Source organism: Haemorhous mexicanus, chromosome 2 (genome assembly GCF_027477595.1).
Source record: "Haemorhous mexicanus isolate bHaeMex1 chromosome 2, bHaeMex1.pri, whole genome shotgun sequence".
Classification (NCBI taxonomy): domain Eukaryota; kingdom Metazoa; phylum Chordata; class Aves; order Passeriformes; family Fringillidae; genus Haemorhous; species Haemorhous mexicanus.
The window spans coordinates 48,913,471-48,938,544 of record NC_082342.1 but is presented as its reverse complement, the minus strand read 5'-3'; the positions used below and the strand labels follow the sequence as shown (position 1 = coordinate 48,938,544).

The 25,074-nt window shown below is 38.5% G+C and overlaps 1 protein-coding gene across 1 annotated transcript in view; it reads left to right on the top strand.

The window, feature by feature from the left end:
• ZDHHC20 (zinc finger DHHC-type palmitoyltransferase 20) overlaps positions 1–25,074 on the top strand; it is a 49,220-nt gene that overhangs the window by 17,434 nt on the left and 6,712 nt on the right. The window contains exons 2-12 of the mRNA XM_059838729.1: positions 446–472; positions 5,334–5,428; positions 9,435–9,555; positions 10,893–10,962; positions 12,077–12,109; positions 12,892–13,012; positions 19,247–19,379; positions 20,976–21,102; positions 22,346–22,435; positions 23,538–23,638; positions 24,032–24,109. Coding sequence (XP_059694712.1) covers positions 446–472; positions 5,334–5,428; positions 9,435–9,555; positions 10,893–10,962; positions 12,077–12,109; positions 12,892–13,012; positions 19,247–19,379; positions 20,976–21,102; positions 22,346–22,435; positions 23,538–23,638; positions 24,032–24,069 — 956 coding nt within the window. The 3' untranslated portion in view covers positions 24,070–24,109. The remainder of the gene's footprint in view (positions 1–445; positions 473–5,333; positions 5,429–9,434; positions 9,556–10,892; positions 10,963–12,076; positions 12,110–12,891; positions 13,013–19,246; positions 19,380–20,975; positions 21,103–22,345; positions 22,436–23,537; positions 23,639–24,031; positions 24,110–25,074) is intronic.

The following is a 25,074-nucleotide window of genomic DNA, read 5'->3' as shown; positions in this document are numbered from 1 at the left end:
TATGGCAGGAAGAGAGAAGTGGGGGGTAGGGAGGAAAACTTAAGGAAGAAAGTTACATGTAACAGTTTCACAGGGAAAGTAAGAACTTTTGTTTTCTGCTTTCCGGTGGTACGCCTGTTGGCCTAGCTGTTTACTCAGAAAAATGAGTTAGGTGCATATAGGAAGGGGAATATGCATAAATTCTGTCTAATTATTGTCTGTGGAGTGTGCTTGCTTCATTGGCTCGGGGAACTGCATCCCTTCAGCTCTTCCAGTAACTCCCCAAGCATCAAGGGCTGGCTGGAGGAATACTGACTCCTGTCTTACCCCACTGTTGGGTGGGGAGGCTCTGCTAACACCTGAAATGTTCTTTGGAACATGTCAACAACCTTGTACATCTCACTTTTAGCTAATTATTTAATTCTGTACAAATTTACCTAACTTTTTTTTTCTTTTTCTCTTCCAGTTACTATTTCTTCAACTGCTGAAAAAGGTAATTTTTTTAAAGTTTTTATGAAGATGTGAATAGCTGCTTTGCATGCAAATCCTAAGGGACATAGAGTTTAAATGTACTCCTTTATGTGTGAGCTCTGTGTAGAGAGTAGATTAGTGCTAAGAAACAAGGTAAATATTGTACAGTTGAGTCTGTTTTGTTTCTCATACCACAAACTTGGGATGATGACAAGATCTGTGACTAATGCAAGTAATGCAACTATGATTTGAGTTTGCTTTTATTTTTAAATGGGTGCCTACTAAGAACAGAAAAAGGAGGAGAGAGAAGAAACTTCAGCACATCAACAATTCCATTTTCTGTTTAGGCCTGTGACCTGAAAGACTTCTGGAAGAGGATGAATTGTTGGTACTGCTTATTATTTTCCAAACAGCCCACCAAATTCCTCAGAACTCCATTCTTAAGGAGTAGTTAGAATTGTGCAAAACACAACTATTTCAAAAGTGGCTACACATTATAATTTTAAATTTCCAGGTCAAGTGTTTGAGGCCTTGTTTTGAGAAATTTTAATCTTCTTATTGGATTTAGCAACTATATACCACAATGGGTAGTAGTACACAGTGACAGAAATAAAAACTAAAAAAAAAAATTCTAGCATATTGTTGCTGGAATATTTGTTTGGGAGTTCATTCCAGTTTATGGGGGAATGTGAGTGGTAGATTAAGCACAGATTTGCACTTTAACTATCCATCCACATAGGGATTTTTCAGAGTGGTAAAAGCTCTCATCTCTTAAATGTTTTGCAAAAGAGCACAGAACAGGAAGCTAATCTAGCAGTTTTCTTCCTGGTGAATGTCTGCCAGAACACTGTAAAAAGAAGTGTTGGAATTTGTTGGTTTTTAATTTCTCTCTAATGGAGAGCTGAAAGAATAGGAAAATCTTCAAAATAAACTGTAAGCCATTCAAGATGTGAGCCTGTGTTACACTGGATTTTTTCATCCCATTTTACAGGTGGGCTTTACCTTGACTTCACAAAATTCTGCAAGCTGCTGCTGTACTTGCTGTTGATCTGTAGATGAATAAGTTTTACTTTCTAATTTCTTCTGGAAAGGCAAGATTCATGTATCAGTTAAGGAAGTCTGGCAGAGCAATGTTTGTGTTGCATAGTCAGATCTCTGTTTCAAATGCAGTGCCTATCTGACTGGAACAGGTTCTTCTAAACCTACCAGAGAAGGAAAATGCAAGATTAATTAATGAGTGACACTATCACTGGAACCTGTTAGGCTTTTAATAGCTGTCACCTGCATGCCGCTTGCAACTCCCATTCTGAATCATGTCATAGGCATCCTGTATGCATGAATTTATCAACCATCAAAGTTGATTTGAAAATCACATGTGAAGTCTTCTTTCATTTGAAAAGAAAGCTGGCTTAAATTTTCTAAAGTTCTTGTAAGCCAGCTCATGATAACCAGGAGTCACCATCTGAAGAGCTGAAAGACCAAAATACCAGAAACATTGCTATGTAAATCAAGAATGTGCATCTTAGCAAGTGTATTTTGCTCCATGTTTCAGTGTAATAAGTACTGCAGTGAAATGATTTGAATATAATGGCAACTTTTGATTACATTAGTGGTGATTCTTTCACCCCTTTAAGGCTCATTTTTGCTTTGTAGTTTTAAATTCTTGTCTAGTTTTATATCCATTAGGATAGAGGAATAAAGTCAACTCTGAATCTCTGTTAACAGTATAATATACTACTGTTACATATTATTGCCTCTCTGTAATCTGACTCTGTCTTGAAAGTACTATTAAGAATGATTCAGAAAAGAATGTTAAGGGCAAATCTTAGGAGAGCTTAGCATATTTTAGGAGGATTCAGAGAGCATGTCTTAAGACATTGTCTTCTTGAGGCCATAAATTTGGTATAGTATGCATCAGTGCCTTTAAAGAGAACTGACTTCACTAGGTCACAGCATGGCACTGAGAATCCTGGATTGCCTTAGTTTAGCCAGGACTTCCTTGTGACTCTGAGTCTGGATAAACTGGCAGATACTGGGGTTTGGGGTTTTTGTTGTATTTTCCATCTGGCTTTTAATTACAAGAAAATGAGCTGACTAGGAATAAACCTGGTTTACGTTTGTTCTGGAAACAGATGCAAGATGCTTCAGGGAGTAGTCTGTAGAGGAGCTACTGATACCCAAAGTGGTGGGTAGATGGACTGCTAAAGTAAAGCTGTTAAAAATGGTATCTTCCCTCCCTCTCATTTCCTGGGGAGCACTGACAGGACAGTTATGTGTAATCACAGTAGGAAAGGCAGCATGGGAGTAGGAAAAGAAGCAAGAATTTGTTCAGAGTGAAGCCACTATGGACTGCCAACTGCAGGGTCTTTCCCTAGGTGCTGACCATCACTGGCTACTGACTAGTGGCCCTTGGCTTTTAGTGATGGTGACAGATTGCAAGAGCTCAGTTACATGAAGAGCACTTTAATAGCTGCCTCTATCTAATAAATACTGGTAGCACTGGCACAGATCTGTACCCTTGACACCATGGTCCCTGTTATTCTATGGGTTTTAGGGACATTTACAGCCTGTGACAAAGCGCTGAGGTTCTACTGTTTGACGCATTGTGTGTGCACTAAAAACAATCCTTCAAAAGAATCTGAATTCTGGTGTGATTTTTATGGACAGAGTAGAACTGTGCAAGTTAGTTTTGCTGTACCTTGCCCTTCCCTGTATCTCATTTCCTCTTTCCTTCTATTCAATTTCTCTTGCTCTCTTCTCCACCAAAGTTCTGATCTGTGCCACTGATTCCACTCCAGTTTTATGTCCTTTTCTCCTCTCTTCCAAACCATTTTCTCATTCTTTTATTGCTTAACCACATTGTGTTTGAATGTAGAGTATGTTTTTCATAACAGACAACTTCTAATAATACAGTGCCTACTACAGTAATACACAAGTTCTTTCCTATCAGGTGACAGATTTAGGATGGCTTTAGAAAAGGGTTTTGTTTCTGGCATTTTCAGTCAGCTCCGCAACTGAAAATTTGCTGAGTCAGCCTCTCCGAGGTTGGAGGAATCAGAGGCAAAGGTAAAAAGAATAATTCTCTGTCAAAAGCTCAAATGCAACTTGTTTGTTTTCATTGCAATAAACAGTGAAAATCCTGAAAGATGATAAATTTAAGCCATGTCTTCTGTCACTGTACACAAGCATTTTCTGAGCTGTTGGAGGTTCCAAAAGTTTTGAGCCTTTTTTGCCATCCATTAAGTATATCATACACCTTCTTAAAGAACTCCATCTGTACAGAAAAGTCGGTCAAATTTGCTACTTTACTGCAACTGAAGATAATATAAATATTTAATGTGACTTCTCTAAGACTTGCTGTTCTGGCACAACTGATCTGTTTCCTCTTGAAAGTGATAAAAGAAACCAATAGAGGATACAAGATTGGAAGGAGCTTCCTGGGTCATAAGGTCTGCATTTCTGGTCTTTAAGAATAGCAATATCATGCATACTCCTTAGAAAATTTATTGAGCTCCCTCCTAAACCCAGCTACATTTTGTTGCCACTGTGTGTGGTAGGACTTTTCCAGCTTGTATTTCACAGATGATTTGAAAGAGGATAGTAAGAAAATCTTTAACTCACATCTGGCATGACTGGAGTGCAGTAGCGTCCAAACCCCTGTTTGGGGATTTTAACTGTCATTCATGACCAGTGCCTTCTGCAATGGCACAGTACTGTGCTGTTTCTGTTAGAAGTAGAAATTGAATTACATAGGTCAGTACGTAATCAATTACTTTCTGATAATCTAGAACAAAATTACAGCATCATCTTTATCCAGGAAGGTTAGTCACTTACGTGCCAGAAGTGAGGCTGTGAAGCTGTGTTCAGTTCTGGGGTTTGGGGATTTTTTTGTTTATTTTTCTGTTTGCAGTGGGGGAGTGTGGTTTTGTGGGGGCTTTTTTTGGCGGTGTATCTTGTTTGGTTGGTTTTTGGGGGGTGGGTTTTGTCTATTTGTTTTCTCCTTCGAAATCTGCTTTGGAAAGTTCAGCAAGGTGAAGTGCAAGGTCCTGCACCTGAGTCAGGACAATCCTGAGCACAAGTATAGGCTGGGCAGAGAATGGATTGAGAAGCAATCCAATCTGGGGAGAAAGACATGGAGCTGTTGGTTGATGAGAAGCCCCACGTGGCTCAGTAGAATGTGCTCACAGCCCAGAAAGCCAGTGGTGTCCTGGGCTGCATCCAGTGGTGGACAGCAGGGCCAGGGAGGGGGTTCTAGTCCTCTGCTCTGCTCAGACCCCACCTGCAGGAGTGCATCAGCTCGGGGGTCCCAGCACAGGAAGAGCATGGACCTGTTGGAGCGAGTCCAGAGGAGGTTACAAAGATGATCAGAGGAATGGAGCACCTCTCCAGCTGAAGACAGCCTAAGGGAGCTGGGGCATTTTATCCTGGAGAAGTCTCCAGGGAGACTTAATAGCACCTTCCAGTACCTGTAGGGGGGACTACAGGAGTCCTGGGGAAAGATGTGTTACAAGGGCATGGAATGATAGGACAAGGGGAGAATAACTTCAAACTGAAAGAGGGCAGATATAAATCAGGTATTAGAAAGAAATTCTTTATTGTGGGAGTGGTAAGGCAGCAGCAAAGGTTGCCTGGAGAAGTTGTGGATGCTCCATCCCTGGAAGCGTTCAAGGTCACTTTGTAATCTACAGCAAAAACGATATTTCCTTGAGGAAGAGCAGCTATAACATTTGGGGATTGAGGGTGGGTTGTTTATTTAATTTTTTTTAAGTGAACAGTCCTAGAGTGCTAAATGTAGTTGTTTAGCCCTCCTCAAAGATCAGGGAGGCTTTTGTGTTGTTCTTTTCAGCTATATTCACCAAATTCTGATTTGTATTTTATTGCAGTTGTCTACCTTGTAGTTTTTCATCTGTCATTTGTCATGTTTGTATGGTCCTATGGGAAGACAATTTTCACAGCTCCTGCAACCCCCTCTAATGAGGTAAGTATAATGTTATGAAAATGTCAATGCCTTTTTTATAAATAGCTGAACTGTTTTTACTGATGAAATTTGTTTGCAGTACTGCATGATTCACCTTTCCCTTCTCATTATCTAAAATAGAACGGCATGACAGTGTATCGTGAATGAAAATGATCAAGTTAATCTTAAAATACCATATGCTTTGTGTAATGACATTTCCTTATACGAAATGTGTGTTTAAATCATCACAAGTTTGGCAGTCTTCCACAGTGCTATGCTACGAAGTGGCTTGCTTGAAACCTGGAATTTTTAAAACTGATAAATGAAATACAGTGACAACATTTTTATGTTTCCTTTTAAGGCAGTTTTAGCTGTTGTTTGAATAAGAAAGGGTAGTAATGCAATGTATACTTATGACCTGGAGGACTGAACCTACTTATTAGTCAAGGGTTAAGGTTTAGGAACACTGAGATGTGACTACATAAAGAAGCCTTATATAATAGTGAAAGAATGTATGATGAAGTTTTGTTTTGAAAAAGAACCATATTAATTCCAATAAGCCTGAAATGGATTACCTTGTTTTCCATTTTCTCTAATGTGTGTGTATGTAAGGATAAATACTGGCACTGAATTTAAAATATTGCCCTTCTCTTCCTTGTTTTTACAAAGCTTTTAAACTGCTTAAACTGTTTGAGGTGTTGGTTGCTCTGTGGGGGTTGAATTTTTATTCTGTTTTCAGCAAGACTGACATTCAGTGCTAATGTCAACCTTAAACATTCTTGAGACAAGTTATTCCCATGTTTTGAAGAAAAAGCAAACTCTGCTCTGTAGTGCTTAATTATAGCTTAGAGATTTATGTATGTTAAAGCTATAGAATATGAAGTGTAAAAAGCTAAACACTATTCTGCTGTTTAGCTAAGCAAAAAGTCTAAATGCAGCTGTTGAAGATGGAGCACAAGCTGTTGGTCTGGAGCACAAGTCCTGTGAGGAGCAGCTGAGAGACCTGGGGTTGTTTAGCCTGGAGAAAATGAGGTTTGGGGGGACCTTGCTGCTCTCTGTAACTGCCTGAAAGCGTGTAGCCAGGTGGGGGTCAGGCTTTTCTCCCAGGTAACAAGCGATAGGACAAGAGGAAGTGGACTCAAATTGCACCAGGGGAGGTCTAGATTGGATATTGGGAAAAATTTCTTCACTGAAAGGCTTGTTGTCACAAGCACTGGAACAGGCTGCCCAGAGAAGAGGTTGTATCCCCATCCCTGGAGGTTTTAAAACATTTATAGATGTGGCATTTGGGGATGTGGTTTAGTGGTGGACTTGGCAGTGCTGGATTTATGGCTGGGCTTGATGACCTTAGGTATTTTCCAACCTAAATGATTGTATTAATTGCTAAACCTAAAAATTCAAAGGGACTTGTCTTCAGGGTCATTTGGATTTGCTTTTTCTGGGGTGGTTTTGCAGGAAAATGGTTAAACAGGTTAACTAGTTAAAATGTGGTTGAAATGGTGTTTTTCTAGGTTTTATAAAGCTATATGAACTAGAGCTGCTCTTAATGCTAATGCCTAGTAACTTTCACTGTCTTGTTAAATTCTTCATTAATAGCAAACTTATTCTGACAGTACTTTTCCTGTAGTTACAGTGATAATGTAGCCGGCTTTTTGTATTCAGCAAGAAAAAAGGGATGGCTTGGGCATATGGCATGTAATGAATTTTTTGTATATTAACTGTGGAGAGAGATCAGATTTAATAAAATTTTCTTCTACAGCTAGCTTTAAATGAAAAAGGACAAAAAACTCTCCCACCAGGAGAATAAAAAAGCACACTCAAAAAGTTTTTTAAAAGCAAAAAACCAAATAAATTTAAAACCCAGCACCGCCTTTTCTGTTTCTGGGCAAATCCCTTCTGTTCATATACTAGTGAGTAATTTATGCTGTTTATACTTAAAAACAAACATGACTTCAGTATCTCTTCATTGTGTGAGAGTGTAAATGTATATATTTTTAATCATTCAAGTTGGCCATTCTTGCAAAACAAATAGCATCCTGTGATCTTACTACTGAACTAAAAAAAGAGATGCTGCAGCTGCTGTTGTCTTAGTGTAATCCCTGTGCTTTTGTCCTAAGAAAGAACAATCAGCATTATACAAGATTCAGAAAGAGGAAGGAAACAAAGAGATTATTTCTGTTTTCAATAAGAACTGCTGGAACCTCATTGGGAATTCTGTTTGCTCTGTAGTAAAAGGCAACTTTTGATGCCTTTGAACGTATCCTGCTATTGTCCTGAGAGACTGTGGTCTCATAGCCCTATTAAGTTCTGAAATTAGAACAGAAATGCAGCTTTTCGGAAAACCAAAATCCTATCCAGGTTTTTTGGAGTAATACAATGATGTTACATGGACAAATTTAAAAAGCTTTAAATCTTTTTATTGGGTTCCTTTTCTGTGGACTAATGATTTGCCTTGAAATGTCATCTAGGAGGGGTACTCATGTTTCCTGCAACCTCTGCTTGATTGCAGGTCACAGAGACCTGGGTCACCTAGCAGACTCACAAGGGTAGTAGGGATTAAGGTGTATTGCACTACTGTTTGCTGGAATGATGCTTCACATCTGCCCTAAACTTTCGATGTGAGCATCTCCAGTTTTCATGCTTGAATAAATATCGATCTGAGTGGTTAAATTTAAATATTAGGTCAAACTCTTAGTGATGGCTAAAATGTTAAACTTTAATTTCACCCTTCACATAGATTAATTCTAGTGTCTGGTTATTTAAAAGGGTATAATTTAAACACATTTCATCCTCGAAGGGTGTGTAGGTGCAGTAACTGGGATGGTGCTACATGTGACAGGAGGCTTAACTAGATTCTGTGAGCTGTGAGGCATCTTGCTTGCATTTTGGGTTAGGAAATAGCACAGAGAAATTGCAGCAATGTCTTACTGCTTCCTGCTTGCTGTAAGTGGAGTCTTCATTGATGCTTGCCAACTGACTGTAATCCAAAAGAGGAAAAATGGATGAGAGGAGAATCCATGTGAACTAGTCATGCACATGTTTTTGGTAGGAAAATACGATCATACTAAACCACACTAAGCCAGTTTTTGTTCCAGCTGCACACATAGCATTTTCCAATGTCTACCATGAATGCTTTGTCTATGTGTGCTCATAAAGAAGGCTCTTGTAGTCCATGCAGGAAGCTCAGAGTTTAGAAGTGCTTTGGAACAGAAAAATACCAAAGAAAATCGTCATTTCAGCCGCCGCTGCACAGAGCCTTGTCAGCACACTGGGTTTTGTGGGGCTTACTGGGAAATACTGTTTCAGCGGATACCAAACTAAGTGTTTCACAAATGAGTAAATGCTCTCCAGGATTTTCTGGTAAAGGCTTACATTTCAGTGAGGTTTCAACAGGAATGTTTGTCAGGCTTTACTCAGAATTGTAGCACACTCCCAAACTGTACAGGCTTTGCTAAAGATGCTTTCAGTACAACTTAAGAATTTTGAGACTAGTGTTGACTACTCCTGAGTTAAAAATCCAGTTAAACTCTTCCAGCTTCTGTGCTGCGGCTGAGAAGCTCACCACACCCCCTGCCTACCTTTTCCCCCCCCCCATCTGGCTTTTACTCCTCTCTATGTTAGAGAGGAAGTGGGATAAGAGAACTTCAGTGCTTTGTAGCAGCAAAGGACTGTTGCACCTTCCTCTTGTTCACAGTTCACTTAAATTATGCTTATCATGAATTAAAGTTTGTACCTTAAAACTCACTCTGAGTCTCTGTGTTCCCTTGTGTTGGAGAGAAAATACTGTAGATAATGGAATAGAGATAAAGATTATTTTCTTGAAAATACATCCAGAAATTAAATACATCCAGAAAACATCCAGAAACTTAGGAGTTCTAGGGATCTCCTGTAATTCCTGTAGCATTCTTTTTTTTGTTTGCATGGTGCTTTTGGGTCAGTGGATGGGAACATCCGAAGGGTCTTTTCCTTTGAAAACAAAGTAATAATTAATCTTTCCCATCCTATCCATTTTCTATATCCCTCATAGTTCTGCTTGTCAAAAGTTGATAAAGAACAATATGAAAAAGAAGAGAGACCAGAATCCCAGCAGGAGATTTTAAGAAGAGCTGCCAAAGACTTGCCTATCTATACGACAACAGCATCGAGAGGTGAGATATAAAGATAATTCTATGCTCCTGAAGTTGCTGTTTATTCATTTGTTGCCATTGAATCAACAATTTATTAAGTATGTCTTGCAAATGCCATGATGATTTGTTCTTTGTTTGTCCTGGTGTTTAATCCCCCAGAGAGAAAGAGCAGTCCTTTTTCTGCAGTTCTCAACATAAAGTCACTACTTGAAATTAAAAAAGAAAAATGTCTTCTAAAAAGAAGAGAGATGACAGCAGTTATCTCCAGCTATGGCAATTCAAAATAAACACAGCAAACAAATATATCTAAGATAGCTTGGAAAAGGGAAGATCAAATGTGTTGCTCAATTTTATAATCACTTTTATCCCCGCTTAATTTTTTTTCTTTTTGAGCTGTTTTGGTTCAGCAAGAGGAGAAACGTACTAAAGATCTTAACATACTTTTGCAATTTAAAAACAAATAAGTGTTGTTTCATTCTCATCTGCAATTCAGTACAAATCTAGATATGGAGTGTTTCTGGATTTGCTCTTAATATATGTAGGCATTTTATTCCAATTTATAGATGAATGATCTGTGAAAGTGCTGTCTTATGTATATGTATATTTAAAAATCTGTAGCTTTTATATGTGCATATATATTTTTCTTTTTCTTGAAACTAGCAACCCTGTAGAGTTTCCAAAAATATAAACTTCTTGGAGTTATCATTGCCGAAGTTTACTGTGACTTTTCCGAAGAAAGTCTAAGGACACCTTGCTCTTTTAAATACAAGCCTCCATCTAAGAGAATCCCAGTCTTAAGTTCCTGGAGTGGTCTGGGAGGCTGTTGCTAGCTCTTATCAGTTCTGGCTTTCCTCCTGCTTTCAAACTGCCTGTGCTAGTATCTTATTTCCATTGAGAAAAACCTGAAGGTCTGTTTAAAAATATCCAGGAAAGATGAGGAAGATCTGACTTACTGAACAGTCTGCTAGATCATTGTTTGGTGAAGTGGATAGTGAAAGCCACTGCAGAAGGTTGACTTGCTGAAAGAATGTAGTTTACTAGATGAGATGCCTTAGTACCTGTGCAGAGGTGAAAAGGGGATCATTGCCAGAGGATGAAGGATAGGAAGACTTGGGAGTCAAAGAGTAAATGAAAATGGAATCAGTAGAGTAGTAACGGGTACATTTGAATACTTTAATATGTTACATTTCTTAAAAAATCAAAACTACATATCATATGAGATTAAGTGTGTGAGTCTGTGAGAACAGGTGTGGCAGGGGAGGGCAGGAAGCTCTTTTAAGATTCAGTTCATGTTAAAGGGGAAAGCTTTCATAAAACCAGATGAGTTCTACTAACCTGACCCTTGCACTTCAATACAGCAATCAGATACTGTGATCGATGCCAGCTGATCAAACCTGACCGCTGCCACCACTGTTCTGCCTGTGACGTGTAAGTGTCTGAATCTGGAATTACAGATTTTCTTTCCTGCAATCATCTCTTTAGTGTGTTCATGTCTTCAGTGGGTCAGTTCCTTCTGTTGGTGCAATATTATGGCATAGCCGTATTGTCTAAAGTGGCAGAACTTTTTAGGAAACCTGCTTGTAGCTTTGTAAAACAAAGCTTATATTAAAAATGAATTAATTAAAAAGTAAAAAATCATATAGATTGAAAGTAAAGAAAGGTAGGTCTGAGATATTAGCACCAACAAAAGCTTATTATTGAACTGTTTCATTATATCTTGTTTCTGTAGCTTTGAAACAGATGTGTTCTTCTGAAACTATTTATCTCAAAAATTGACAGTAGAATCACATGCCTTTAACATTTCAAAAACATCACTGCTATCCCCTGTTTTCATTATGAATCATCAGAGGAGTCTGCACAGGCACTGAAGGCTGAGGCTATGCATGAGACTTCAGTAGGCTGAGCTTGAGGAAATCTCATTAACTGAAGAACCTAATACACATCTTTTGGCTAAAATCAAATTTGTTAGCAAATACAATGAACGTCTCTATGTCTGAAATGTCCAGTATCTGTGTTTACTTTAAAACTGGATTAAAGTGGCATGTGAACTATTCAAATTGCCCTTTGTGCTGATCTTTTCCTCCATTAACTTTAAAAAAAAAAAAAAAGACAAGCAGCAAACAAAATGGTGGAAAAAATAGCCCTAAGGTAGAATTAGTTGAAGTGAATGCCGAGCTAACACACCTTATCCACACAACCCTGACAGATCCTTTGGATTTGTTTTCTCTGCACACACATAAAACTAGTGTGGCTTAATGAACTGGTACATGGTGTTGCTCAGTAATGCTCCCTGTGCTAATTTAAGAAACTCTCCTCATAACTCTTCTGAATTTCAATTGATTCTTTTGGGTGAAAGAACAGCTGCTCTAATATAGAGAATTGGTATGATTGAGAAGGGCTTGAAAAAAAACCAGTAGGGCAAAATACTTGAAAAAATCAGTCAATAAAAAACAGCACTCAAAACTATAGAAGCTAAAGTTATGTGTCTTGGAAAGAAAACATATTTTTTTTGTCTTAACTTGCTGGAAATTCTCTCTTTCAGATGTGTATTAAAAATGGACCATCACTGTCCATGGTAAGTTTATGTTAAAAAAAATCAGTATAAGAATGATTAATTAGATGCTGCTTCAAAAATGAACTTCTGGAGTAAACCTTGATTTCCACAGAAGTTCTTTAATATGTGGGAATAAATGTGTGATGCAGTGTTAAAGTTGTAAGCCCAGTAGTCCAAATCGTGCTGTTCTCCTCATACAGAGAAACCTTGACATTAACATGGCCTGTGAGAATATCCATTTCTTTCTTTTGTTAACTCTCTTGGTGTTAGCAGGAGAGGAGATACCACTGCAATGGGAAAGTAATTTTTGGATTCTAGATTATATGTACGACCCACTCAGACTCTTCTGCACTTTGTGTTCACTGGTAGTCAGTAAAAATATTATCTGCTATCACTGTGAAAAACATTGCTACCAGTAGTTGAATTAGGGATGGTTTTGTAACCAAAGCAACATGCACTGAAATTGCATGGTGAGGTTCCTGTTACTTTTTGTGGTGACTGCAGTTAGTTTGTAGTGGGAATTGCTTCCTGTATGGACTGTCTGTATTGTAATGCTTTGCCAGCTCATGTCCTGTCCTACAGAATCATGTGGGGGCAAAATTCATGTAAGAGGCCCAGATCATTCAGCCTCAGAAATTTCCTTCAAAATAGTGGCTTAAATTGCTTCTGAAACACTGGTTCCAGAATGTTTTGGACATACCGCTGACGTCATACACATTTTGCTCTGCAATGTATTGTGGTTTTTTTGTTTGTTTTATTTTTTTGTAAACCTTAGTAACCTTTTCTCTTTCCCCTCCTTCTAGGGTGAATAATTGTGTGGGATTTTCTAACTACAAATTCTTCCTCCTGTTTTTAATGTATTCCTTACTGTACTGTTTGTTTGTTGCTGCTACAGTCTTGCAGTACTTCATAAAGTTTTGGACAGTAAGTTCTAAGGCTTTTTTTGGTTGTTGTTCATTTGTTTAATCCTGCATGTGTTATTGAAGGCTGCATCAGCATGTTGTCACTCACCATTTACTCTGTTCTGTGGTTCACTATCATTAATGACATCAATCAAAGTGACTGAAGCAGGAGAACCTTATGAATTTTGATGAGGTAAATGTATTACACTGCCTGGGATGAATAACTGGGGGAAGGAGTTTTGATGAGGACACTGCAATTTCTCTGCTCCATCAAAACTGAGTTGCGCAGCTCAGATTTTTATGAGACTATGGGAGATAGATATGTAGATAAAGAAGGAACAGACCCTATCAAACAATTACATATATGTATGATTTTATATATATATATGTGTATATAATAAATACTGAAAAAATGTGAAATATAAATAACAATTTTGTATCTTCCCAGACTTATCTGTGGATAATCTGCTGCCAGATAAGGCAGATTAATTTGTTGGGAACTGTCTGAGCTCTGTTTTGGAGTTCCTACATAGGCATGTTTGAACTTCGTATTAGTGGCTTTTATGATCTGATATGAGTAGAATGCTAAGATATGTACAGTATGAATGCTTTGTATCTTCCTTGCAACTGTTATGGGTTGTCAAATGGGTAATACACATACATGCATCTTAGTATGTTTAATAACATTTATGTGAAGGCAACCATTCTTGTATGTCAGTGTTATATTGCAACCATCAGTTTTGTTCCAGTCACATTCCAAGCTGAGCACAGTGCCTTCTGTAGTTGTTCCGTTTCATCTATAGAAATTTGTAGAGTGCCTTCCTATCTCTAGGCTGAAGCGTTAGTGGCAGAATTCCCTTAATCCGTTTCCTTTGATGAGCATGTGATAAGTTTCCACGAGTGGAAGTGTCTCAATCACATCTTTGGGTAAATAATGCCACATATTTCTTAAATGCTGGCTGCTGTCAGAGTAACTGGGAAAAGTAGTAATTATCTGCAGCGGTAGATATTGATATTTGCTTCATTGGAGCAAAAAGTTGCTGCCATGTCAGGGTAAGAGAAGCCTGATCATGTATTCAAAATAGCTGTACTTTGAGACAGTTGGCATTAGGTAAGATAAACTGTGCAAAGAAGTTTGTGTTCATCTAAACTTGTGGGTCTGATCTGCCAAAGTACTGCGTTTCTTTTAACCTGTGAATTCTGTACAGCAGCCTGTCACTGGAGAGCAAGGAGCCAAGTGGGAATTGAGCTGTCAGTAGTGTGAGATGAAAGCCAAAAATGTGTTTATCAATCATAGCTGGGTCTTAAAAGATATTTCAAATTAAATGGTCTGATTCTGCTGTTCAGTCTTGCTTGGCTGTAAAATAGTTAAGTTTTCAATCTGTGAATGTGCCATTTCCAAACATCTGCCTGGCTGCTTTCCAGTGCTTTGTACGCAATTTCTAAGGAAACTGTAGATACGCTCTTACATATTCAGTGCTTGAGCAAAAAAAAAGAAAAAAGAATTTGCTTTGCTGCATTACTTTATAGTTGTTAGTGCAACAAAAAAGGCCACAGGACAACTGCCTACAATGAACAAATGTTTAATACCAACATTTGCAGCAGGACTCTTCCAAAGCTCATCGGACACAATGTTGAAGTGGACTCTCGAGCAGAGGAAGTAAACTTAAGAGGGATTATTTTTTTATTATTGATTCAGTTGTTAAAAATGCTTCCTGCAAGAATGGACTACTTCTGAAATGTAACAATAGACAATGTAGTTGTGTACTTGCTTTCAATTCCGGATACTTCCAAGACAGAATCTGGCAATGCCCTTATCTTATCAGCAGAATAGGTCTCTGACTCACTTTACTCATATTAAGTCACTCTATTCACAAAGCTAAGACACTTCTGAGCTTATAACTGACTAATTAAAGTACATTTCCAGAAAGAGGTGGCAGCTCCATAATCATGTAGGCTTGCAAATTTTTGTATGTCTCTTGTACATAAGCTTTTAGGCAAGTGCTCTCTTGGAAGGTTCTCTGTACATCTGTATGCAAAGCAAAGCAGAATGCTGCTGACACATGCTGTCTGTAGACTGCTTCAGTATATTGCTAATCCTCAGCTTTGTCTGCTACAGCATCAGACAGATTGCTGTTTGGACATTTTCTGTCAAGGCTGTCTAGATGCACAGAACCACTGAATATTTTGAGTTGGAAGGGACCCTCAAGGATCATTGAATCCAACTCTTCAATAAATGGCCCATATGGGAATTAAAAATCCACAGGCTTGGCGTTATTAGCACCATGCTCTAAAACTGAGCAAATCAAGGTTGTTTTTTCCTCCCAAAGCTTGACTACAGGAAATGTTACAGTATACCTTCAGAAGGTAGTGCTTATTTTTTGCTTCCTCATAGATGTTTTTCAGAGACTGTGCAACAAAGTGCTGGATACATCCAGTGTTGGAAAGAAATATGGACTGCTTCTTGAGGAATGTAGCCTGGGGGAAGAACTTGTTATGAGGCTGTGGAGGTGTATGTGCTAACTACACAAATGTAGCAATCCATTGTTTTGCACTGTTGATAATACTTGCATAGAGACATGATGCTCCTACGCAGATACTTGGAAACATTGTGAGACATGCACACCTACCAAATTCTTCTTTTGAAGAAAACCATTGTAATTCTCACTTGCACGTGCAAGACTTTTACACAGCACATTTCATGCTCTATGCAGAAGTGCTGAAGGAAGGTCTTGATTCTGTACATACAATAGTGGAACAGTTACACTGGCTGGAAATGTTTACCACAGGCTTGCACCCTGATGATGAGGAGGTTTCGTAGATCAAGGGAATGTTACTGATTTCTTTATTTATACCCATAACTGCTTTTTCTATATTCATGACATTTTTATTTCTACCTCAGAGGTTGTTAAAATGCCAGTTTAACCAAATGTCTTTGACACAAACACCAGCACTGGCGGGACGCCCAGTGCTTGATGCCTTGTTTGCACAGTGCACAGTGATGCTTCCCAGCTTATATTTGTGTCTACTCTTATTCTTGCTGCACTGCCACCTCCTTGAAATCATTATGTTTTCCAGTCGTTTTCAGTGTCTTTCACTGTCCTCCAGATTAATTTTCAATCCTGAGTATAGCTAAATGAAGGATGTGATACATGTCCTGGGTGGATTGCACATGCTTCTGCAAAACTTTGGTTGTATTAATAATTGGGGGGGTAAAAAAAAGGAGCAGTTCCTCATCTTTAGTTAGATCTCATTCCTCCTGCCTGTACTAAGGATGTGTAGACCAGATGTGAGTTTTTTTCAAAGATTAGGCTAGACCTATCTACTGAAAGTGAGGAACAAATCGAGCTCAGACAGCACTTTTTTGTTCGAGGGTTTTTGTGACCTGATACCAGTCAAATGACCGTTTGTGAAAGAGTTTGTAGGGGACTCTCAAATAGCGACTGGCTTCAGCCTATTGTGTGCTAAGTAGTCCAGATTGTGTTGTGCAAATTGCTTCCTTTTGTAAACTCTGCAGCTCTCTCACCTGCAAGTCTCTGCTTCCCTGCTGCTGCTGAGCATAACGAACTTAAATAACCAATGTCTGAAGTTTCACTCTCTTTTCACATGCGGGGGACATGTGGACTGCTGCTAGAACACCACTGTGAATAAGCTTGTTATACACACTCAAAGACTGCATGCTTCTCTCCAGTAAAGAATTGCCCTTTTTTGAAAGATGCTTCAGTTCTGCAACTGTCATTCAGGAAGTTACAACCAGTGGCTGAAGCTGGGTAGTCAGTAGAGGTAAATGCTTCCTGGGAATCATGCAGGTTATTCATGCATAATTCAAAAAATCCTCCAGGTTTTAGAGCTGCTGCAAGTGAAATAAACATAGATTTTCTGACCCACAGAACACACAAAGACTAAGCTGCTGCTGCTCTTTTAGCATCAGAATAAGCTCCTGAGAATTCCTTGTAGAGAATGATTTTGTTTAAATATGTAATTTCAAAAAAAGTCGTAGGAATTCAAGTTACAAAAATCAGTTGGGCTGCTGGGGAGCACTGCAGTGTGCTCTGAGGTTGAAAGAGTTACTATTGCTTCAACATGAAACTTAAGAATAAGCAGCATCTGGAGTATTTCACTAGGCTGGATTTCAGCAGATTGCAAAACACAACATATCCCTACTGCAGGTGGAAGAGGGACTGTTGCACGAATTGTCAGTAAATAAGTAACAAAATGGCCAGTAAAAAGGAAGCTGAACTTAAATAGCAGTTTAGAGAGCTGGACTCTGTTTTCATTTGCTTACTGCAGAATTATCTGATGGCAGCTAGCACTTTTGAAAATGCTGTGTAAATCTGCCTGACTCTAATGTAAATGCTTGGGCTCTCCCTAAGCTTTTTGTACATATTAATGAAATTTAAAAGCCATGCATCTTGCCTCCAACAGATCAGTTAAGTGTTAGCATCTTAGCCAAGATACCACTCTTTAGGTGTAAAGTTTGGAATTTAAAAGCTAATTTGAACCAAGATTTCCTGTTTCTTCCTTTGTTTTCTCAAGCACTGGTTCAATTTCAGGTGTTATACTAAAGATACATCCTACAAAACTACTCTCTATTGAAGGAAATTAGGAAGAAGAAGAAAATTGTGCAAAGAATGGCAATTTATTTTTTTATGGTTTTGGCTGAAACTACATCTAATGGTAAATGGACATGTTCTGAAGTCAGAAAGATTTTTAATTAATAAACCATTACTTGATACCTCAGACGTATTCTGAGCTTTTCAGACCTTTGTGAATGGTTTTGTCATACACAGTATTCACATAACTCTTATTCGTGATGGAAGCAACTAACAAGGAAGGAGATTGGTATAGTCATGCTGACCAAGCTGAGCAACCACTTGAAAGTGATCCAGTCACATTCTGAATTCCAATACATCTATGCTTCAGTAGGAGATTTCATGCCTTGGAAGTTAATAGTCAGCTCTTGCATACTTCTTCATTTTCTTGGAGAACAGGGGCTAAAGCTGCTGATGTGCTTTGGAAATTGGCACATCCAAGAGCACATTTGCACACCAACCATTTTGTTCTTAACAAAGCCTGTGCTGTTTTCAAACACCCTGTCTTAACATAATACTAGTGTTTAATAAATTGTCTTTCTTTGCGCAAAGCTTTGCCGCAGGAAAGCTGCAGAGAATTGTCCAAAGGTAAAATACAATATTGCTGTCAATGTTTAAATGTGGTTCCTACTACAATTTTCTAGTCCAGTCATTCATGGCAGGTATTTACACCATCACAGAAGGAAGGAGACTAGTGATCTGTTGCCTATAAATATATAAGCCATGTACAGGGAAATGGATATACCTATGTGCACTTGATCTTAATTGAAATGTGTTTTAGCTTAAAAAAGAAAGTCAACTGTAGATAAATGGGTGTACTGAATGCACTAATGGAAAAAGTAATGGCAGTAATGCTAAGTAAATAGCTGAGTAAAAATAGCCTCTCTGCTTTCATAATGTTGTTAAAGGTCAACTGCTTGAAAGTGCTGTGATTTTGAGGATATAGAGCTGGAATAGTATTATTACAAATCCCATTGGCCTTTTGAAAGTCTGAAAATAGTTTGGGGTGGAATTGACAATCTGATATGGGTGGGAATTGCTTTCTTTATGGTGGTTATACTGAAATTGTTGTTTTCCACATAGATTTCTGGTGATTCACTTCTACCTGGTCAGACGTGGCAAATTTGTTTTGCTAGGTACATGCTTGTTGTTGCTTAAACATTAGAGGTGATCAAAAATTGAAGATCTATCCCATGTCTTGTTTAGGACTTGTTCATGACAGCCATTTGCCTTTTATGTTCATTATACCAGCTGAGAATTAGGTACAGTATTACTACCTTGTGGCAGGAATTGCACTTTTTTCCCTCTTCAGAGGAAGTGACTTTGGACATATTTTCCTCATGTCTCTTTGTCTGTGGCTGCACAGTTAACATTTTCTGGTATAGAAAATGTTTTGCCTTGCCTCCTGTTATGCATTTGAAATCCACAGACGAACAAGTGCACTCACAGTACTAAACTGGGGGAAGGGGTACCCATGGGATTTAAATGCTGTCCTTTTCCACTTTAACATGACATGAGAGGAAAAGCTGCTGCTTTTCTTTCTTGGTGAAAACTGAGGTGAAAGACCTATAGCAGTCTGGGTGTGGCAGGAAATGTTCAGCAACAATAGTGCCTTAGTTGCTGGGAGTGTTAACATATTAATCTCTTTCTCTCTTTCTCCCCAGAATGAATTGCCAGATACCCATGCAAAATTCCACGTACTATTCCTTTTCTTTGTGGCAGCCATGTTCTTCATCAGCATACTGTCACTCTTCAGCTACCACTGCTGGCTAGTTGGCAAAAACAGATCAACTATAGGTCAGTTCATTGGGATATGAAACTTTTCCTGGTCCAGAAAAATGACAATTCAATGAGAATGTGAGGCCTATATGATATGTCATCACATGTATCAGTATTGATTTTTTCAATACTGTGTAATAAAAAGCATATTTGGTGGAAGTAATTAAAGGTGAAACAAAAAGGAAGATGAAGCCTGTGGGGGGTCCTCTGCTGGAGCCAAGCATTCAGATTCATGACAACTGTTCATTTCTTTTGTTTCTATTTTTGAGACCTCTGTGGCACCATGAATTTTTCTTGTGATATTTAAGTGTGATGTAACCCAGTTGCTACTCATTACTCTGCTCAAATACTTTGAGTAGCTGGGTATCCCCTACCAAGTCGGAGGCTGTACATAAGCATGTGCTACATTTTGAACTAGATGCAAACAAGTATTCTTAAATCCTGTGAAACAAAACTAATATTATTATTAGGAAGTAGCTTGTAAGAGTGTGATGAAAATGAAAACATTGATGCACATTTCCTAGATAATGAGAGATTCCCATATTTTTATGCCTAAACATTTTAAATGGCATTGATCAGCATAAACAAGCTATGTGCATTTAATTAAAATATTTGAAGTTCTTGCTAGGAAACACTTCAGAGTGGTTTTTGCAGTGTGTGGGGGGACAGAGACTGATGAGTATTTCTACAACTGAGTAAGTCAAAATCTTATATCTTTCATTGGAATTTAAATTTCTCTCCTCAAAAATAAGTGGGTTGATTAAAAGTAAAATAATTTTCGGCTAGAAATTTTTTTGCTAGAATTTTTTTATTGGTTGATAGGAGAGTTATTTGGATTATTTTTCTTTTGACATATCTACAGGTAAGGAATGTTCACAGTTTCTTTTTAGCTTTGAAGAAAACTTCAGCATATTCCTTACCCAAAAGTCAGTGGTCATAATTGGCAACACAGTTCTTTATCTGCTTTCTGGATCATGATCTTTAAAGACAAGATATTGGTATGGAGGGAGAGCAATGAGTCCTCTCAGTTCTTGGCCAAGAGTGTAACTGGACTGAGTAGAAAAATGATGGTGGTTTGCTATAGTTCATGGTGTGTCTCTTTCTAATGTAATAGATTCCATCTTCCTCTGATAGCACGGAATGCTCTTAATTCAGCTTCCTAATTTGGCAGATGTGGAAAAACCTCTTCTATAGGGGCTTAGGTCCAGCAGTGCTTATGGTAAATTACTCCTAAAAGAGAAAGTCCTCTGCTCAAAGAGAGCTGAAGAGAGAGCAAGTCACCCAGGAATAAGGGATATATGTGGTTTTCTTTGGCATGCTGATGGTACTTAGCTTTATCTCAGACTTTGTTAAATGTAAAGAGAGAAAGTTGACAAGGTGACTGTTCTCCTTACCAGATTTTCTTATTTTTCACTAACCCTGTGATTTTTTTCCCCTGATTACTTGAGATTTTTAAATTCCTCCCCCCCCCCCCCCCCCCCCCCCCAATAACATATACATCAAGATCACCTCACCTTGCCCAAAACTGGCTCCACAGCAGAGAAGTTTGGGGTTGTTTCTTCATGCTCCCTGACTCCTTAGTGGTTTAAGGAATTGCATGTTTTTATTTTACAGAAACATTCCGTGCACCCACATTTCGAAACGGTCCTGATAAAAATGGCTTTTCTCTTGGATGCAGCAAAAATCTAAGGGAGGTTTTTGGAGATGAAAAGAAGTATTGGTTACTTCCTATCTTTACCAGGTATTCAGTCTGAACAGTAATGAATTAGGGAATTAATTGATTCCATGACTTCCACGACTTCCACCTTGCTTCCTCTTTTACTATAAAATAAAGCACAGCTGAAAAGCCAACTTGTATATCCAGTACAATAAATATTGGTGCAGGGAAAATGTGCTAGAGAAAACAATCCAACTCCACACAGGGTTTTCATTCAAAGACAGACCTTGTTGACAAGAGCCTTTTAAATGCAGAAGTCTGAAAAGCTTTGAGAAGTGTATTGCAAACATTGTACACCTTTTGGTAGTAGTCTGAGTGATTACAGAGCAGAAATCAGCAACTCAGAGGAGATCAAACAGCTGCATCCTAACAACATCAGCTTAAAAACACCTTCTCTTGGCCCTGGAAAAACGACAGCTTTCCTTTTGCTGCAGATGACACTTTAGGAATCAAAAGCCATCTAAAAAATTGCATGTAAATACGAAACGGGGGAGGGGGGGAATCTGATATGATTAAAAATGCTGGAATTAAAATGTCAGCTGAGCCAGCATTAGGGAGTTGCAGGCAAGCCTTATGAAGCAAGACTGACGCGCTGCACACTCCAACCACTACCAGATTTCAGCAGAATGAAGTAGGAACTGTCTTTCAACTCTGCTCTTGGAGGGCTGTGTATCAGGTAAAAATGTTGCTGAACCTGTTTGTGAAGCTGAGGTCTTGGTATCAAACTGCAGAGGTAATACCAGCAGCTTAAGTTGACTCAGCTGTTTGCTCAACTACCATGTGATTAAAGACGGAAGCTCCACTGTAGATGGCTTGATCTGTTTTGCTACCACATTTTATCCTGATAAATTTTAAAAGAAGGCTTAGCTAATTTTAAAATTATGGGTGGAGGGGAAAGATGGCCACCAGAATGGTATTTATTATACAGCTTCTGAGGTTGTAAATACCAGAGAGTCTTACCATGTGTGCGTGCTGGTTTGGGGGAATATTAGGGCTACAATCTACTTAAATACATCTGTGTTTCTGAAATCGACTGGCTTGTGCACAGCAATACATACTCAGTGATAGAGTGGGAATCATTTGAGCTCTAAGATTTAATTAACTGATCATCTGATTTAGTGGTTGAACTACCTTGCTAAAGTCTGGAGTTCAGCGCTGTTCTCAGCTAATTGATTCGACCCTGTTGCCTTTGCCTCTTCCATGAGTCCTTGTTCAGTTCACTTAAGTCAGCTACCAGCAGTGATTTGACTCTTTGTTTCTCATTTAGTTTGGGAGATGGATGTAATTTCCCAACTCGTTTGGTGATTATGGATCCAGAACAGCTTGCAGTCTCAAGCCAAAATGAACCTGCCAAAAGGTAACTATAGCACTTAAATACTGATTTTATACTGTTTCATACTTACCTAGAGAAAAAAATTGTTTCAAAGTTAGTTTTTGAATTCTTTATGCTTCTTGTCACTTCAGAGTAAGTTTGTAAGTCTTTAGTGAAGGACAGAATGGATTAAGACTAAAAACTTGATTGCGTCTTGGTTTTGTTGTAACATAAGGCTCTAAGGAAGCAGTAATAAGGAAAGTAAGGGAGCTTACTGGCTCTTAACAACAATCAAAAAAGTTCTCGGGAAGACTGAGTAATTGTCCATGGAAAAAAAATGTTTTGTTTATTTTCTTGGTTTGGGTTTTTTTGTGAAAGACAAGGTATTATTTGTATTTCATCTCCTTGAGCATGCTTAAGCAAGTAATGCTGAGACAGTTTGCAAGAGAAGTAGATCTCTCATGCTGGGGTTTTTAGCTCATTACTTTTTATCCCTCCCAAATTTGCATGTTTTGTATCTTCGATGTATTTTCAAAGCGACAAGAGTCTCTGTGTGCAGTTTCTGGGGGTGTTTACATTTGCCACTGTAGAGATCTTCTGCATAGTTTAATGAATTTGTAAGCTGAAGGTTGTGGCCACCAGCAGTTACCTGAGTTATCAGACATTAGAGGATTCAAAGGCAATACAGAGAAGTTGCTTCCATTGCAACATAACCAGTGGAATTTACACAAGAACATGACCCTTGTGCAAACAGCAAAATATCCTTTACATTCAGAAGGCTGTTCAGAAGAAGGCCCTGGCATTTGCATGGGATGAGATGGCATTTGGCTCCTCTTCCAGATGGAACTGCGTAGGTTTTCTTTTTAGCTGTGTGGCAGTGTTATTCTCAGGGTGCCACTTCTTGTGTTTCAATCCGTGGGTTTTTTCCATTAGAAGTGAGTGGCCTGTGTCAGGTAGGGGTTTATTTTAGACTGATGACTGGAACAAGCCTGTAGAGGAATTAGGGCTGGGGGCCAGCAGCCATTTCCAGTTGGCACTGGAGGGTTTTTTGTTATTAGCTTTCCTTTTAAATAACTTCACTATTCTAGAAATGTCTGAAGCAGCTACTGATATTACAGAATTCCTGTTGACTTTGCTTACTTTTCAGCTCTGTAACCGCTCGACCACTCAGTGAATCACAAAATCGGTTGCTATCCGGTGATTGTCAGTGGGTGGAAACGGGCCCTGAAGAGGAAAATGTGAAATCAGGTAGTGGTTTTGTTTGTGGTTCTGTTTTCTTTTTTTTTTTTTTTTTTTTAATTTTTGGTGCCTAGAAAGTCTTTAGGAATTGGCTGGAGTGATATAAAGGAAAATGTGTTCCATGGAATCAAGTCAGGATATTTAGAACTTAAGGCTAACTTGCATCCCATGTTCTGCTCCAAAATTAATTGTTGTGTTACAGTAGTGGGTGGTATATGGATAAATAATTCCACTTTTGCACTTCAGTTCTGAGATTTGGGATCTTTTATGTTTGGTAAGGGGGAGGAAAATATTTTTGTAAAAGTAGGCACAACATGGTGAATGTGCTTTCTGGTTTGAAATCTTTGCTATTTGTTATGCAGATCTGCAAAAACACATAATTGAGATTCTCTCACATTCTAGGTGCAAAAAAGCATATTATAGTTTCTTTGGAAAGTTGATCTCAGCTAATTACTAACCAACCATCTCAATGAGAAACAGGTAAGACTAACATAATTGATTGCTATTTCTGTACATGTATGAATAAAATTGACATCTCAAAATCAAAAATCAACTAGTCACGGAATGCAGAGGAGTCCTCTGATGTTGGATGAGTAATAACAAAGTCTAAACAAAATTCAGAATGGCTGTTGAGAAGACAAGAATAGGAGTAATGCTGTCGTGCAGGAAACATGGGTTGGCTAGGCCTGGGATGAGTCAGATTAATCCTGTAATTTAGATTAAAGTGGGTAGTGCTGAATTCATTACCTGACCAGGGAAAAGAATCTGATGCTAAATGCAATTCTGAGATGGAACGCTGTCTTGAGGAGGAGCTCCTTAAATGTCTTTTTCTTAGACATATATTGGTGGGCCATGTTCTGCTCTTTAGGAAGCTGCATGTGCCTGAGGAAGGAAGGTCAGTAAGTGAATACAGGTCTCTGCATACAGACTGCTCTGTCACACTTGGAATTGACAGTGATCTTCTGGAATGTTTCTTGCATTCAATTGCCCTGTGTGCACTTGCATTTAGGAAATAAAGTGCCTTCTGGTGCATATATGAAAGTTCTTTTGGTGTATTTCCAATTTCTAAATTAGACTTCTTTTATGTTGACTGTGGTGAGCTTATAAGTTACCATTAAGTTTGTCTGTCTGGAAGAGAAACAAATCTTATTTGGTCAACTAACAGCTTTAGAAGCTATAGCTGAGTCATTACCCCCTGCCTCTTTTTTTTTCCTTTTGGTTGTTGTGGGTTTTTTTGTGAGGGCGATGTTTTTGCAAGTAATTCACATTTTTATCAGAAATAAAACACTACATTTGAATTTGGTAAGCTCAGTAATTTTAGGATTATTTTTGTTTCCTTTCCTTTTATTTTTTTAAGTAGCCTTCTGACCTAAAATATTGGTTTTGGGAGGGAGTTGGTTTGTTTTCAAGGAAAAAAAAAATCTTTCTAAAAGGTCTTTGTGGGT